We start from the raw sequence: 17,126 nt of genomic DNA on the forward strand, positions 1-17,126 counted from the left end.
TCCCCACCATGATGCAGGAAAGAGGCTCCATCCCTCCATCTGTGAGATCTAGACAGGTGGAAGGGCAGTAGGTCCATGTGGAGCAGGCACAAAGCTGCAGTTGTGCAGCCTCCAGCACCGCCTTTGTATGAACACCTCATCATTTCAATGCCATTTGCATCTGGGTACATATGCAAATACACAGGGAAAAACCCCTCTGTGTGAGTCCTGCTGAAGAGCTGGATTTGAGAGTGCAGCTATCCTGCTTTTGGTACCAAGCTGGCTGAGCATCCCTGGTGCAGTGTGAGCCATCTTGATTGCAGAGGCTGGCAGGGTGCTCCCTCCCCCAGGAGAGATGGGTGATTGCTCACTGGGGTTTGATGTTTCTCACATGGATGTTCTCCTTCTGGCTTGTCAGCAGTGAGTCAGGAATCCCAGCTACTTGGTTCATTGCTTGGTAGCTCATGCTGAAAAATTGCAAGGAAAAATTGTGGCTGTTTGAGATGAAAAAAAGGAGTAAACTGTGGTTTTTGTATGTCATGGGATATTTTTCTCTGCTCCTTGCTTTTTCTATTTTGTACCATCTCCATCACCCTGCATTGCATTTTTGCCTGATTTGGGCAAGGTGGACTCTGTAGTTCATCCCTACCTCTTACTCTTGGGGATAAATGTTTTGGTTTTTTTCTTGTACTCCCTTTTCCAGCTCTTGCAGATCACAGCTGCCCTTTGCCCAACATCAACTCTGAGAGACTACTTTGGCTGTTCTACTAAGAGCTGATATCTTATGGTACAGTTTAGGACTTTTTTCCTCCCCATTTCATCTTCCCCTTGGGCTCTGCTGCTCTCCCAGCTGCTGCTGTGGCTTTCCCTGCCCTTCAAGGACTTGCTTCTCTCACCTCAGCATTCCCCAGGTGCTTTGACTTCTTGGCTGGAGGCTCCACATCTTGTGTTGCACGTTGCTTTTGGTTGCTGGTTGTGCTCAGCAGGAGTGGGGATATGGCAACCATGAATATAATGGCTGTGTTGGCTGTAAAATATATGAAAAATCTTTCTTAATTACACTCTGGACAAAAGCCCTGCCCTGCCATGCAGAGCTCTGGCTCACCATGCACTTCGGTAATTGCTGTATCTGCTGTGTTCTGAAGTGATATCTTCACAGACAGAAGCTCCATTGATTTCAAAGCACTGTTTGCCTCATAAGAAAAAAGAAACTATAATGGAAGCTGGCCCCATGAACTCATCTAATTTATGTAGTACTTACAAACCCACCATATCTTTGTGGAAAATTATGGAATATAAATAACAACAACCAAAAGCCAGACAATTTCAGTCTCCTCTGGGAAATTCTGGAAGGTTGCTGTACTGCCAGTTAGAAATTTATTATACTTTAGGCTTGTACTTGGACTAAAAGGATGAAATTGAGTTGGTGTTTTGGAACAGTTCAAGGAAATTGTCAGGAATTATGTGCAGTCAAATCTGAAGCTGGTTGAGGGGTCTGGCTCTGAATTTTTGAAAGCCAAACTCTTCAAATGGAAAAATAAACCAGTACAACAAGGCCTGTTTCAGTTGGGCAGGGAATTCTGTAGCTTTATGCTGGTGGAAATGTGACAGTCATAAATCTGCTTTGCTCAGAGTTTGGTCTTTGGGCCATAGGTGAGTGTGTAATTCACAGTTCAAGGCACGAGCAGGTCTTGGTGATTTGTTTTCCCTCCAGTGCTATTCTCTGGTAAAGTGGGAGAATCCTACAGCCAGTCCAAATATGTAAGTAATCTAGAAGTCCTCTCAAAGGAACTTTTTTTTAAGACACATGGTTATAAAATTAATAATGACTGCTGAGCTTGAGATGTAAGGACTTAAGAATTGGGAAGAAAAAACCTGAAAATATCTTAAAAAAATCTATTGTCATGGAAAGCTGATTATAGAAAGCATTTTCTGGAACCTCCTGAATTGTCCTTGATATATAAGGAAGCAAGGAAGTGGCTGGAGTTTTGGATCCCTGTTCATAGAGACTCCTAGAACTTGTCAGTAAAGTGTGGTTGAAAACATCATCAAATAACTTTATTTGTGTGATTTCCCACATTGCACCATCTTGTGCTAGATTATGTGCTGTAACTCACTGCTGCTTTTAGTCACTGAGCCTCAGCATCTCTGGTAGAGCACAGGCACTTGAAACTCCCATGTGAAATAGTATTTGTTCAGAAATTAATTGGTTTCTCTCAGATCTTCACCACTTGTTTATGCAGCCACATATGGGCCCAGGTATTCAGTATGGGAATATTTAATAAAGAATATATAAATATTTACATAAATGTGATTTGGACACTTCAGGCCTGTAGATTCAAGAATCACTTGGGCTTCTTTGGCAGGAGACATCCACATGAATGTGAGTAGTCATTAAATAATGGTAATAAATTATAGCAAAAAAATCTCCCTGCCTATTTTTCATCCCAGAAGGGTGAAAGAAAATGGCAAATTATTCAATGTTTTTAATGGTTGTCAGAAATTGGACAGAATCCAAAAACTAGTTCAGCAAATATTTATGAAATGGTATCTAAACCATTAACTGTTCTGCCTATCTGAGATGTAGTTGTGCAATCTGTTTCATACTCCTTATCCAAAGGTGGGGGAGGAAAAGGCAGGTTTTTGAAGTAGAATTTGTGCCAATCAGACTTCAAAACCAGAAACAGGTTTAAGATTATTTTTTTACAAAAACACTTTAATAGGTCTGGATGACTCTTGGTATTGGCTACATCCAACTGAGCCTGTGAGTGTTTTGAAAGGGATGATTCAGGGATATGGAACATTTTGCTGGCTGTTAATGCCCCCTTTTATTTGATCTGATTGCTAATCAGAACAATCCTTAGAAGTTACCTATGCAGAGAAGCATTTGGCCTGAACAGTGCTTTGCAGGAGAACCCTTTATATTCCACTATGAATCCATTTTTCCTTTTCACCCTCTCTAGGTCAGCCACAGATTCTTTCCTTTCTCCTACAGTTTGAGGAGGAGAGACAAAATGTGTTTTGCTTGCTCCAGCTTGTTGACTGGTTTCTCTTGTACCCCTTAAACATCATTTAAGAGGAAGCTTGTTTATTTTCCTAAACTATTTATACATTCTGCATGCATAAAATATTAATTTAGCTGGGGACAAATCTTCTAAACACCAAATATTTGTGCATGTTTCTGTTAAAAAATGCTGCCAGTGCTCTTGTCTTGAAAGGATTCAAGTAATAGTTGCCATTTTTGAGTGAACGCTAGGTACCATTTTCAGCTTTTTTGCTCCCAAGGGGCTTTTGTTATCAGAGGCACTTAGCAGACCAAAGGAAGAGAGAGCAGTGGGTGGTTCCTAGGATGTGCTGTCTGCCTGGCACACGAGGGGTGTCACCTGGACCTCATCTCTTCTGCTGCTGAAGTACTGCCCAGCCTCAGTGGTATTTATTGTTTGATGTAGCAGAGTTAAGGTCGGTGTTGGCTGCACTCTCTTGCAAAAGGGTGCAGAATCATCCAATGAATGGGATGAATAGACTGAGAGTGATGTGTAAGCCAAGTCCACTCCACTGATCTGGTGGTTTAGTGACCTGGAGTCATTCATTAAAGCAAAGCCTCCATCTTAGGGAGTTTTTCAACACATCATCAAAAAAGGTATTTTGAGATGACCAAGAAAAGACTGGCAATGCTCCATGGCTCAAGATCCGACCACCTGTTTCTCCAGAGAGGTGTCAGCTCATGACATGGTGTTTTGATGCCTCTGTTCAAGTACTGGAAGCTGCAGAGCTGCAGGGATGACCTTTCTGCCTTTTGCTTTGTTCTAGCAGAGGTGTCCTCATCTGAGCCAGCCTTCGATAGCATCTTGGCCAAGGATGTGTCCCCATGGTCTGGAGAACAATTTCATTGTCAGTAAAGGACACTGTGAGAATGGTTGGTGGAGTAATCAAAGCTGAATGGGGTTATAAAAGAGGGATTTAGCTTGATGAAGAAGAAAATTCAAATCTCCACCATCCCTCAGCTCCTACTGGGAGAGTTTGCATTGCTCTGCTGAGCGCTTGCTCACGTGGTGCCCTTTCAAAATAACTATTATCTTTTTTTTGGATGGTGATACTTTTGATGGTTATACTTTGTGCTCAGGCACTTTATTTTCTCAGTGAGGTCTTTATAATAAATTACAAAGTAAGCCAAGTCATCTCCTGTTCATGCTGCAGATGGGAAAACTTAAGCCCAGAGACATAATGTGACTTTTGTGCATCTACAAAGTGGAGCTGTGGTTAAGTGGGGAATAGGGTTGTTATGGATCAGCAGAGACTCCAGCCTTGAAAATAAATTTGCTGCTCTGTGCTGCCTTCCCCAAAGTATTCGATACTGATGCAGACGCAGCCTCAGTCATCTGAAACTTCTGCTATTGACAACGGGATCTTTTTTTACCCCTTCAGATCGCATTAAAAACGCCTGCGGTTATTTGAACCCTCCGACTGCACCCCGAGCATCTCCCTAGCGCATCCACAACGTGGCTGAGCGACCCGTCCGAGCCCCGCCCGAGCCCACGGCCGGTTCTGCGGGCGGGGAGCCGCACCCGGCCGGGATGCTCCGGGGGATTTTGGCAGGGAGCCCTGGGCGGGGAGAGCCGCACCTGGCCGGGATGCCCGGGGGATTTTGGCAGGGAGCCCTGGGCGGGGAGAGCCGAACCTGGCCGGGATGCTCCTTGTCAGGGAGCCCTGGGCGGGGAGAGCCGAACCTGGCCGGGATGCCCGGGGGATTTTGGCAGGGAGCCCTGGGCGGGGAGAGCCCGCCCGCCTCCCGGTGCTGCGGCAGCCGCGGCGCTGCCATCCCCGCGATGGGAGGCACCGCGCACCCAGCCCTGCTCCCCATCTGTTGCAGCATCGGCTCCAGTAGCAGAGCCCGAGATGTTTAAATGCGCTTGCCTTTAGGGAAAAGCTTTCAATGCAGTTCTTCGATGGACGTTTCCAGCCAGACTGCAGGATTTTTCAGAGCTGTAAGTCAGAGCGGGTCGCCGGTTTTCTCTGTCCCCGGATTTCTCTGGATTTGATCGTTTTTATTATTGAATTGATTTAGCTTAGCAGGGGAAAATAGGTTCTGCATTCATTGAGGTGGATGCCCGAGTGCACTGCAGGAGTCTGCTGAGAGGCAGGAATTCTTCAGGCTGTGTAAGAAATGCATGGTTCTTGGGTATTTTGTTTTTTTTTGTCGTGTTTTATCTCTCGTTATCTCTTGTATGTATGACTGGCACGGGGTTGTTGTCCTGTTTTTAGATTTTTAGATTTTAGAGCATTTAATTACAATAGCTACTGCAAGGTTGAACAAGATCTTCTTTTATCTAGTTAAAGAATGTAGCTTGGGTTTGGGGTTGGTCTGTTGATTTTTTTTTTTTTTTTTTTTTTTTCCCTTGCATAACTTTTCGTTAATGTTTTGGAAAGAGAGATTATCATTTGGGGGGTATTCATTTATTTTCAGCCTAAAACCATCTGGTCTCTGCATCCTGCAATGCTTGGTTTCTCCTACTGCTCATCTCAGAGCCTCCTGAACTGCTGAGCAACTAATTGCCATGGCTAGTCACTGCAACCCCAAATCACAGGTTTTCAGGAAGTGCCGTTTTGCTTAATGATTTTAATTTGATATTTGATGAGGTTTGTCAGGATAAAGAGCTGTATTATTGGCTTCATGCGTTCCTCCTTGCATTTTCCCCTTTTTACAAGAATTAGTGCTGAACACATGCAATTTGCACTGCAGTTAATGGATCTGTGAGATAATGAACGTCCAAAACCCAACAGGGATGAGGCGGCTCCATCCTGAGATCAGAGCCTGAAAGGTTTCAAGATCTTCTGTTAGTGGGGTGATGGTGAATAGCAAATGAAATTTAATCCAGTATAAGATGCAGGGTATTTTGCCAGCATCTTGTGTGTTTTGCTTATTGTTCACTGTTCGGGCCACAGGAGAGATGAGTGTCAGCCTTTGGGGAGGACATGTCCCCCTCAGCTGTGTCCCCTCTGTGCTGAGTGCAGGAGAGGCTGGTGCTGACTTTGAGCAGCCCAGGGAGGTGTGAGGAAGCTGGAGCTGCTGCAGCTGGGAGCCTGGGGGGGCAGGATTATCTGATGGAAGAGGGAATGAAAGGGATCCTGCTGACATGGGGCCAGCCCTCAATTCAAAGGGAGGCAGTGGGAAACCCAGCAAAAGAAGACTTGGTTGTACATCAGTTTAGTACATTTTTATTACTGTAGAATACAAATACATTTTTCTGTTACTGTAGAATACAAATGTTGTTGGGGTTTTTTTATGCCCCAGTTTGAAATAAACAAAAAAGCTCACCCATCCCCCCCCCATATCCATCCCATCAATCTGAATGTACAAGGATGTCTGACATTCATCAAGAAGAAACTAGGAGAATTAAATGCAATATTGTTGCAGATCTTTAAAAGCAAAACACAGAGTTGATGGAAATCACGGGTAACCAGAGTCTGCTTCAGGCAGCCAAGAGCCATCAGGTTTCCATCAGGAGGGGAAAATCCTCCTGTCATTTCAGCCTGTTTGGCCACCCAAGTAGGGGCAGGGACAAGCTGATTTGAAGACAATAAATATTTAATCATCCTAAGTTTAAAATAAATAGCAGTTAAGAATCTGTATGAGCTTGTTACCATGTCTGTATGCACATATGTTTCTAAATGTTTCCTATATCCATTGCCCTACAAGACACCATGTTTTATATGTGAGAAAAAATAGTGATGCCCTGTGAGTTGAACTCTGTCACATCTACATCTGGGAGGAAATAGTCACCAGGGCAGTTTGCTTCTGCTTCTCAGTGTAGGTGCCAGTGCCTTTGCTTTTAGAACTGATGTATATTTTGATAAAGTTATCCCTTCTGTGCTGATGTAAGACACTTTCCTCATAGGTATTCGATGACTTCTAGAGCCTGGTTGTGGTTCTAAGTCCAATTTCCATTTCTGATAGACCTCAAAGTAAGTTATTAAAACTTGGATGTAAATAGATATACTAATAGTTGTCCAGCTGTTCAGCACATATAGATAGAAATTAATGTTCCCAATGGGAAACAAATACCCAGTATTTTTTAGGGCCATATTACTGGCGTGAACCTAATTTTTGGTAGTTATGAAAAAATAAAATTGTTATTCTGAATCAAAATTTCCTGCTTGTATATTTAATTTATCTTGAGGGGGAAAAAAATAGCTTTGCTGTGTTTTGCTTTGTTTTGTTTCCTTCTTTCCTTCTTGGGTGCTCATTAATTTCATGGGAAGTTTTCAGTGATGCTTCTTGGCAGGGTGGGTGTCTGTGCCAGGCTGGGCTGCAGGCAGGGGCTCTCCCTGAGCCTTGGTTTGATAATTCCAGTGTGAGCTTTATTTTTTTATGACAAACGAGTTTGGACTGTCTGCCACATGGCTTGGAGCATCAGCCAGTTCTGAAATGGCCTCTCCCATGCCAGGCTCATACTCTGCCCATCTGTCACCGTGTCCGGGCTGTCCTGCTAAGTTGGAAATGTTTCCCACACTCTCCAAGCAGGATCAAATGCTTCTTGACACATTTTGATGCACAAACTGCCAGCCAAATCAAATACAGATTTGCCTGTTTCAGCTTACCAGTGCCTGCTGGGTTTCAAAGCCATTGCAGAGGGCAGAAATTACTTTTGGTGTATGTGGATAATGAACTTAAGTTTTCAGTTGGGCTTCCCTGAGTGTGTGTTTGCTTGCCCTTTCTCCACAGCATGTTCAGATTGGTCCATTTTAATTGTGGTGCTTAAATGGACTCATAAAGAATAATAAGATGGCTAAAATCAGAAGACTCCTGCTAAAGGAGTCAGAATTTGATATGGCTCATTTGTAAGATTTTCTTCCCTGCACTGGATCTAAAACAGGAACTATTTCTGAAAAAAAAAAAATAAAAATAATGAAGTCATAGTCCTTGAAAGAAGCCTGAAGTTTACTTCAGGAAATATTTTCCTCAGAATCTTAGTACTGCATGTACAATAATTAGAAAAGAAAAAAACCCATGGTATGTGTCATTTCTTCTCTTCCCTCTATATGAGGATTATTTCCAAACTGGACCTATTGCAAAAAATTATTTTCAGTGGTGGTTATTTCTGGTGTGAGTGAGTAATCTCTTTGTTGTGTTCTTCTGTTTGTCTCATTGTTCCCAAGATTTTACAGATGGGCAAGTATTTTATCCATATTTCTTCCAGAGATAGTCACTGGTATCTTCTAACACCTTCTCCCAAGCAGAACTGTGATGCTCTTCAAAGCACATACCTTGAGACAGACTTTAACAAATGACCAGGGCTTGGTGTGTGTGAGCCTGGAAATGTGAGATTTATTATCCCTTGGACATTGCCAGTTTTCTTAACAAACATGCTTTTTCTCAGAAGCTGTATAGCTGGCCTGTTTTCTTAAAATTTAAATTCTGGGAATATTCACTTGGACACAGTGGTTCCTTCCTCTCACTCCACTGGGCACTCAGGGAGTTAACCCTGTTTTCTGTACAGCAGCCAAAGCTGTTGAATCCTCCAAAGTTGAAGCAAGTTGTCCAGTCTCTCCCGTGCCAGGGAAATGGGGACATATTTCCCATTGGAGATGCTGGCTTTCCCCTTTCCTCCAGGCTGGACAGAAAGTGTGGGGGAGATGACCAGTGACAGATATCTTTAATGCCTTCCTGTTACCTTAATTTTTAAGATTTTCTAAAGCTTTCCGAGATTGCATTCTGTTGGAAAACTTTCTTATATAATTTCTGTAAACAACATATTGTTTACATTCTTTTATGGGAGTGGAGAAACTTAATATACTAGTAGTTTGTCTAATGTCTTTGGAGAGGTGGCCCATTCACTCTCCAATCCAATGTCACCTTTAGGAAAGTATAAAGGTCAAAGTCAGAGAATAAACCTTCTTCTTTACCTTACAAATAGCAGGTGGCTCGCATCGTGCTTTCACGTGTCCTATAGCGACACCTTCCCAGAGCTAATCCAGAAAGTCAGAGCAGGCAATGGAAGTCTCATCACTGAAGTGCTCTCAAGAAGCTCTTCTGGACTGGATCTGCAGTTTGTAAAGCCCTTTGGATTCCCACGGCATGAATGATGGATTGTAATTTATCAGCATTGGATGTCGCTGCTAGCTGAAAATCTAGGAATGGCATAAAATCTCACTATCTCTTAGCTTAAAGTCAAGGGTGGGACCTAAAGGGTATGCAGGCTGTGTTTGGGCAGAATATTGTTCTAGGAGTGTGATAAAGTCTTCTGGGTTATCTCTGAGAATGTGAGCTTTCTTCTGTCCTTGAGGGCATTCCGTGTTGCAGCTTCAGCAAAATGCACCTTTAATGAATGAAGAGTAAAGATATCCATTATTTTGGGAAAAGAAAAAAACAAGTTTAGCTTATGAAATAAAGCATATAAAATTTATTGGTCTCTTTTTACATGTGGTGCTAAAGGTATAAGAAAAGCTGTAGCAAAGTGATAAACTTCATAGAGGTGAAATTGCTCTCTGCAGCTGCAGAGTGATGTAGGAAAATGTGTCAGGAAAGCACCAAGAGGGGAATCTTTCCTCATCATGGACACCACGATGTTCCCCCTTCACCTTCCATTCAAGCCTTCAGCACACAAAGCACAGAATCATCTTGTTCTTCCTTTCCTTCCCTTCCCTAATTTCCTCTTTGCTTCTGCTTTTTTTTCCCTTTATTTATTTTTTTTTTAGTTGAAGGACTGCAAGATCAGAGCAGGTCCCTCACTAGCCTGTATTTCCAGCCGTAAACTTTCTTTTAATTGTCAAGATTATTCATGGTTATTGACTGACAAGAATGGAAAGAGGAGGCAACAGGCAGCTGTCTTCCTAAATGCAGTGAAATGGGGAAAAATATTTGCAGTTTAAATATTTATGGCAGAGATCTTTTTCCTGGTGTGAATGTCACCTTTTTTAGTCATATATGCAAGGTCCTTTTCAGATAAGGCCATCAGTTGGGGGTTTTCAGTTCTGATTCTGGTATGTTTTATTCTTCCTTGAGGACGTGGTTTTTGAAGAGATTTGACCAATAAAAAGTGGGGAAAAACATAAAAAATTAAAAAACACAGTGACTCAAAGTAGCTGAAATGTGGAATAAGCTTCAGTATCATCCTTGTATTGAATCTCCTTCAATTTGTTTGCTCCTGTGCTGCAGCAGCTCGTTTTCATTACATTATGACAAAATCATCTTTTGTTTCCTGCAGTTCTGCTATTTCACTGTGGCTGAAGTTGTGTTTTGTAGCAAATGCTGGCTTTTTCTCTGCAAATACATTGGGATCCAGTGTCTCATTTATGTAAGACAAACTCATAAGTATTGGAAAGCACTTTTATTAGCACTGAATATGAGCCATCCGAAGGTTAACATTTTCAGTCTCCAGTCCTTCCTTAGAGTCATGTGTCTTGGTTTCTTAATTCCCTCATCACACCTAACCACATTTTCCAGGGCTGAGGTGTGTTATCTTCTGCTTTTACCTGGTGTTTCTAAACTTCGGGTGAAATGTCTAAACTTTAAATTGAAATGTCTCGCCGGAGAAAGGTTGTCTTTGGACGAGCACCCAGGAATAGCACTTAATAATGGGTTTGTATGTGCATCATGGTGGTGTCACAGAGACTATTGGGAATTTTGGTTTCCTCCCTGGCCTGCTTTCTCTGCTGTTCTCTCACTTTCTCTCTCTCTCCATTTTTTTATGTGACATTTCATTATTTGCACGTTGGCTGGGTTGTCCATCTGCTGTTGTAATAAACACGCTGCCAGTCGCTGCTGTGTGGCTCGTGGTGTGAAGGAGCTGACAAACCAGGCTGATCCCAGTGAGGATCCTTGTGAGGCTTTGTCAGAGTGGCTTCCTGATGAGGTGGGGAGCAGCACCCTCCACCACAGCCTTTCCACACAGCCCTGAGCTCTCCGCAGCCTATAAACACGATGGGGCTCCAGGCTGGAGGGATTCCATCCCACCCCAGGCTGTCTGTGCCCAGCTCATCTGCAAAGACTGAATCACTGATGAGATACAGTGAGGTTTCCTGGCAGGAGAGCACAAGGCTTGAAAGAAAACTTCATTTTTTTTTTTTTTCTGTAAACAGCATAGGAATGTGTTCTCGTGAATTAAGTCAGAGATTGAGAACAACACAAAAAAAACAATCCATACTCTCTTGAAAGTTTTTTTTGACCCAAAACAACAACAACAAAAAAAGTTAATTTTCTGTAAACTGCTGGAGATTAATGCCTGTCAGGATCAGTTAAGAATTTCAGAAATTAAGAAGGGTGTGCTGGGTGCTGCCAGTATCCCATGATCAGGGTAACTCAGGAAGAAGAGCTTGGAAGACAGCTGTTTTCAGGGAAATAGCAAGAACTTATTTATTTAATGGCTCTCTTTAATCCATTTTCTGTAAAATTAATTGTTTTAGCAGTTTTTTCTGCCCAAGTGGTGGCAATCCAAGCTGGGGAGCCTGTGATGAGAACAGTGGCTTCAGTATCTCCTTGAGCAGACCATGTCCACTTCCTATTGCAGCTGAAAGAAATGCCTTTGAGTTGCACATAGGCTGATTTTCTTCTGCCAAGCTTTCATATATGAGTTTTTTTGCATAGGACATTGAATAATCACCTGATGGATGGGGATTTTCACATACTGAGATCTGGGTTAGATTTCAGTCAGCCATTACTCCCTAACCTTTTAGACAGTGCCTCTTTGGGACTGAGTATTTTCCATTTGTTCCAGGCATGTCATTTAGGGGGACTTACCTTCTGCTGCTTCAAGTCTGATGCTGTATCCACCTTGAAGTGCACACAGCTGGTCCTGCACAGTCACCCAAAAACCCCTGGGCTGTGCTGCCTCTGGACTCTTCATACTGTGGACAAAATCACAGAGTCATTAAAGTGGGAAAGGCCTCTAAGATCAAAGAGTTCACTGCAAACCTGCCATCTCCACCATTTCCTCTTGTCCTCTTGCTTTTTTGGGAGAAGAGACCAACCCCTACTCCTTTCAGGGAGTTGTGGAGGGTGATAAGGTCTCCCCTAAGCCTCTTTTTCTCCAGGCTAAACTTCCCCAGTTCCCTCAGCTGCTCCTTATATGCTCCTTATATGACTTGTATTCCAGACCCTTCACCATCCCCCTTGCCCTTTTCTGGGCACTCCCCAGCCCCTCAATATCTTTCTTGTAGTGAGGGGCTCAAAACTGAGCACAGGATTCAAGGTACAGCCTCACCAATCAAGTCTCTATATCTCCAGACCTACATATTTGGGGGAGGTGGGGTGTGTTTATTTTGTTTTGTTGTTTTTTTTTAATACAAATAGCCTTCAAAGTAATAGCAAACAGATACATTGGAATAGCCTTGTGCAGTGCAAAGCTGTCTTGCACAAATCCAACCAACTTTGTACATCTGTTCCTGCCCACTCCCATTGAGTCATATTGAGACTTAGTCACCAGCATCCTCAGTCTCACAGTACAACTTATATATTTCTCTCCAAAACACATGCTACAGTCTAGATGGCATGGGGGAGTGAGAAAAGCAAAGCAATGAGCAACCTACTCCTAAAGGAATAAAGGAATGTAGCAAGTCTTATTATACTTTACTATAACTGGCATATCAAAACAACAATAACAAAAGGACAGAAATGTCTGTGTATGTCAGTTTTGAATTTTTCCTTGTGCAATAATGGAGTGATTTGTTATAAATCCCCAAAGGCTTCTAGATAGGATTGTTCTCAGAAAAAGACAATTTTCTATTCAAGCAGAGCTACCAAGCTATGCCCTCTATTCCATGGAGATCAAACTGTGGTTTCTGCTCACAGGCTATTAGCATATGTAGCATATTTGCTATTCAGAGTTTTACATAGGCTTGTAATAGGTACAAATTCAAGGTTGAGCTAAAAAAATCTGCTGGTGTGCAGAATGCAATGAAAGAAACTGTTCACAGCTGATGGTAATAAAAATCCTGACCTTCTTTGTCCTTGCTAGGATACTTGAAGTGCTCATAGCTCAGTAATATCAGCAGAGGAGGAGATTTTGTTAAGGTGTGATGCTGAGGAGTGCAGCTTTTATCAATCTTTTGTAAGATCAGAGCTCTTGTCAACATGCAGCTTAATTCCACCGTGTATTGAGTTTTTTTTGTTTATTTTATTAAAGGAGCTGTCTCCCCATATTGAAAACTGCCTTCGTGAAGTGTCACCTTCTGCTTGAGTTATGTTGTAAAAAGAAACTGTAATGTCTGGCAGGCATTTCACATCCTTAAATTTGGTGCAATCCTAGCACATATATAGAACTTAGTGAGGCAGAAAAAGAATGCCTCAGAGGTGACACCATCCATAGTCAGGACTGCGTGATGCTACCCACACCAGGACTCTGAAACTGTTAATAGCTGAGGAACCCAGACTTTCAGCAGAGGTTGGTTTTGGGGGATACCATGAAACTCTTCTGACCTGAGTCACCCCTAGAACGTGGCCAAAGTGTTGACCATGTTCATGGGGACCCACCACCGTGGGCACAGATTTCACATCCCCGTGTTGCTCACAGTCATTCCTCATGTTTGATAGGCAGTTGCAAAAGATGCCAGCAGGGAGCTGTTTGTGAAATACCCTTTTGATACCCAGCCCTGAAATTTTGGACCACTGTCAAGTGGGGCCATAAAAAGGTCCTACTTCCACCCAAAATACATTGGAAATTGGTCTCTGGCCTGTCAGTCACAGCATGCCCCTGCCCTTGCTGGCTTTTGGCTTCAGCCCTTGCAGAGAAGTTTTATCAGCCTGGCTGCCAAAGTAGCATTGAAAGCAAACAATAATACAACAAGAATCCTGTTTATTCTGTGTTGTTTACTGGATTCAAGGCTTTAGTGATGTGTTATTTCAGTATGCAGCCTCTGTAACAGAATTGCTGGAAGCCTTCTTACACCAAGGTCTCCAACTGCAGCAACCTCCAGACCAGCGTTTCTGGGCAAGACTTTTTGGCAGGAATTCTTTTAATAAGGAAAGAAACAGTGAAACTGACTGGAAAAGGTGAAAAATGGTTTGGCTAACCAGATCTTGCTCCTGCTATGTGACTATGTTGTGCCAATATATTTGCTTTCTGCATCTTCAAATGTGGTTTTCTTTCCTATTCTCCAAACTAGTTCTAAAAAAAAGTTTATTTGTTTTCCCAGGATATCAAAGAACAAAAATGTTATTCTCACTTCTTTTCACATAATCTGAAACATTCTGATATAAGGGATGTCAGAGGAAAAGGGGCTGGAATTAAGAAGGATAATTCTGTAGATGTAGGGTTAACCCAGACCAGAATCATGCTAGAGTTAGTCTCACCTTTGGAGGAGAAATTCGTGTGAAGGATCTGTAACCTTCCAGATATCTGTTGTTTGCCCAGAGGAAATATTGAAAGAAGTGGTGGAGAAGACAAGTGCAAATGCAGACAGAATAATCCTGATTTATCAAATCACCTGTTGAGTAGGTGTTGTGGGAGATTTCCCTCCCCAGGAGGGAGCCTGGCTGCTGACAGGAGCCCTGAGCCGTGGTTCTGCTGTGTCCCAGCTCTGCTGTCCTCCAGGAAGAGCTTTGCTGCCCCTGGGGCTGTGTTCTTCAGTGAATAGAACAGGAGCTGCCATGACAACCTCTTGTAAATAAAAATGGATTGAAAACAAAATAAATCTGAGGCATCTTTATGGCTGTAAAGTAGATCTAAAGTGGCCAAGAGGTGCTTTTTTCTAACAGGATGGCAGGAGTGGTGTCTGGCTGTCAGGTGGAGCAGAGTGATGGAAGGTTTGACTAAGGAGCACAAGCATGTCAGGAAAGCCAATGAAACTTCCAAACCAGGCTTTTCATATTCTTAATTTCAGTTTAGCAGCACTAGGACTTGCTTTTTCTCTAAGCAGGGGTGATGACAGCCTGTGGTCTCTGCAGAAGTTGTCTGTCCAAGGATCCAGTGCAGGACTGATGGACACAGGGCTCGAAGGCCATTCTGCAGCCAGGGCTCTGCAGTCTGAAGGACTCCTCCTCCTACCAGGACATCACTGTGTGCCTTGGATGGAGTTTTAAATGTCTCTGCAGAACCATGTGGTTGTCCAGGGAGCTGTTTCCAAGTGGAGCAGAGCAGGAAAGCTGTCTAAGAACATCTCCAGTCCCCAGTCCCCAGTCCCCGGCAGAGCAAGCCTTCTGTGTGTATCTGTTGGCATCAGATCAGAGCAGTCACAACTGTGACAAGGGCAAGGGCTGCACCATTGGTCTGTCAAGAGGTCTGTGGTATTTTGCAACACTTTTGGAGCAGTTTTTTGTTGGTTTTGGTTTGGTTTTTTTAAGAGTTACTGTATCATCAAGTGCATCATCACGTGTTTCTGGATGAAGAGGAACACAAGAAAGAAATTGTTATTTTTCTGTATTCTGCAGAAATATTAATGAAGGGGAAATAGCCACCTAATATTTCCTTGCTTAACCAACAGATTGGAATCAAGAGAGCAGCATTTGTAGCCTGGTATTTGATATATGTATTTTTTTCCTTCTGTGAATGGATGCCTTTATATATATAATTCCATGAAAGACTAAAAAACTGTTAGGTAGCAGATACAATTATAGGCCTTTTCACAAGAGTAAAAGTACAATTATTACCCACTTTGAAATGTTCAGCACTGCTGTTTTAACAACAAAAGGTCTCATAGTGCCAAGAAAGCTCCAGCTTCAGTTAATTTGGCTTACAGGTAGAGATTTGTTCTGGATGTAAGGATAGATGAAGTCACAATACCTCCATGGTATCTGAGAGTTACAAATCAGAATAGAGTTATCATCTGGATTTCATGACTTAGGACTTTAATATATATGTGGCGTTAAATTTGGAATTGTAAATGAGAACTGAAATTCAGCTCCTAGAAAAATAGTTGTATCTACCTACCCTCTCCTGATTTTGAAGGTTTCTGCTCAAATAAGACATTTTAGTTTCATTCCTGGCAGTTCTAGATTTTTCTGAACAGCTTTTTCATTTCTAGTTAGATGTGTAGATATGTGTCCTTTTCAACCCAGTTTCTGCCATCCAGTCTCCAGCCCTCCTAAATAGCAGCTTTCCTCCCTGGAAGTTACACCAGGGAGTAATATAGGGGTACTAATATGTGGATCTCAAAAGAATTTATTTTCTTCATTTATTCCATGGAAAATTACCTAGCACACATCAGATGCCAGCTTCTGCACTACTGAAGATGGGTAGAGGAAAATGTTGGTAAATCCTTTGGCTAAATTAAACATGAGGGGATATGTTTTTGTGTAACTTTCATTAGGCTCTTAAATATCTTCCCAGAGATTCTTCAATTAACTCCTGCAGTAGCATATGAAATAACAATAATAATAATAATAATAATAATCATCATCATCATCATCATCATCATCTGTATACTGATGGTGTTTATAAATGCCATTTATGGCTAAATAATTTTTATATGGAGTAAGTAATTTTAATCTTAATTTTAGTCTCTTCCTTAGGTTTTGAGATGTTTCCTTATGTTTTTATTTGCAGACAAAGGTGATGTGAAACACAGACGCCCAGGCAAGAGGGAGATGTTACATAGCTGAGCTTTGTAGATAGCTCGCATTGAATGTGCATGGATAGGGTTGGGAGCAGAAGAATTTGTCAGGAATACATTTGTTTGGGGCCTAATGATTTGGGGCCAGCTTGGCCAAGCCTGGCTGCTGCTTTTTTTTTTTTTTTTTTTTTTTTTTTTTTTTTTTTTTTTTTTTCCTTTTTAACTTGGCATGAATTACTCCCATGTGTTTCAGTTCCAGTAATTCAATATTTTGTTCCTTATTTTTGTTGCTTGTTATGTAACCAGAATATTTTCAAACACTGCTAAGAATTATGCCTGAGTTATACACAATTTTTGAGCATATTTTGACTTTAATAGGATTACACAAAGCAATGTGATTAGACCTGTGGCTGCTCTGAATTCTGAAGACAAGCAAGCCCTGCAGACTTCATGGATGGTGCTAATTTTTAATTAAGCTCTGTTTGATCACAAATTAGGTTTACGTGAAATTGCTATTTATTTATATTTTGAACTCTTTTAAATGGATGCAGATGTGGTGGCTGAGAAGCACTGAATCATTGTGTGGAAAGGGTGATGCCTCGCATCTGGGAGGTTCTGTTTTGGGGAGATATTCCTGACATTTAGAACACAATTTAGGGCCC

The 17,126-nt window shown here is 42.1% G+C and overlaps 1 protein-coding gene across 3 annotated transcripts in view; it reads left to right on the forward strand.

Annotated features, from left to right (window-relative positions):
• Positions 1–17,126, forward strand: part of PRKAG2 (protein kinase AMP-activated non-catalytic subunit gamma 2) — a 210,593-nt gene that overhangs the window by 46,317 nt on the left and 147,150 nt on the right. Inside the window, exon 1 of one of the 3 annotated variants that reach the window (XM_021555263.3) lies at positions 4,746–4,964. The exons of 1 other annotated variant lie outside the window; for it this stretch is intronic. In XM_021555263.3, the coding sequence (XP_021410938.1) occupies positions 4,884–4,964 (81 nt within the window). In that variant the 5' untranslated portion in view covers positions 4,746–4,883. Of the gene's footprint in view, positions 1–4,745; positions 4,965–5,078; positions 5,137–17,126 lie in introns of those variants that run through there. One more of the 3 variants, XM_021555264.3, reaches the window with a different exon arrangement.

The sequence above is a fragment of the Lonchura striata genome, chromosome 1 (assembly GCF_046129695.1).
Source record: "Lonchura striata isolate bLonStr1 chromosome 1, bLonStr1.mat, whole genome shotgun sequence".
NCBI classification, from domain to species: domain Eukaryota; kingdom Metazoa; phylum Chordata; class Aves; order Passeriformes; family Estrildidae; genus Lonchura; species Lonchura striata.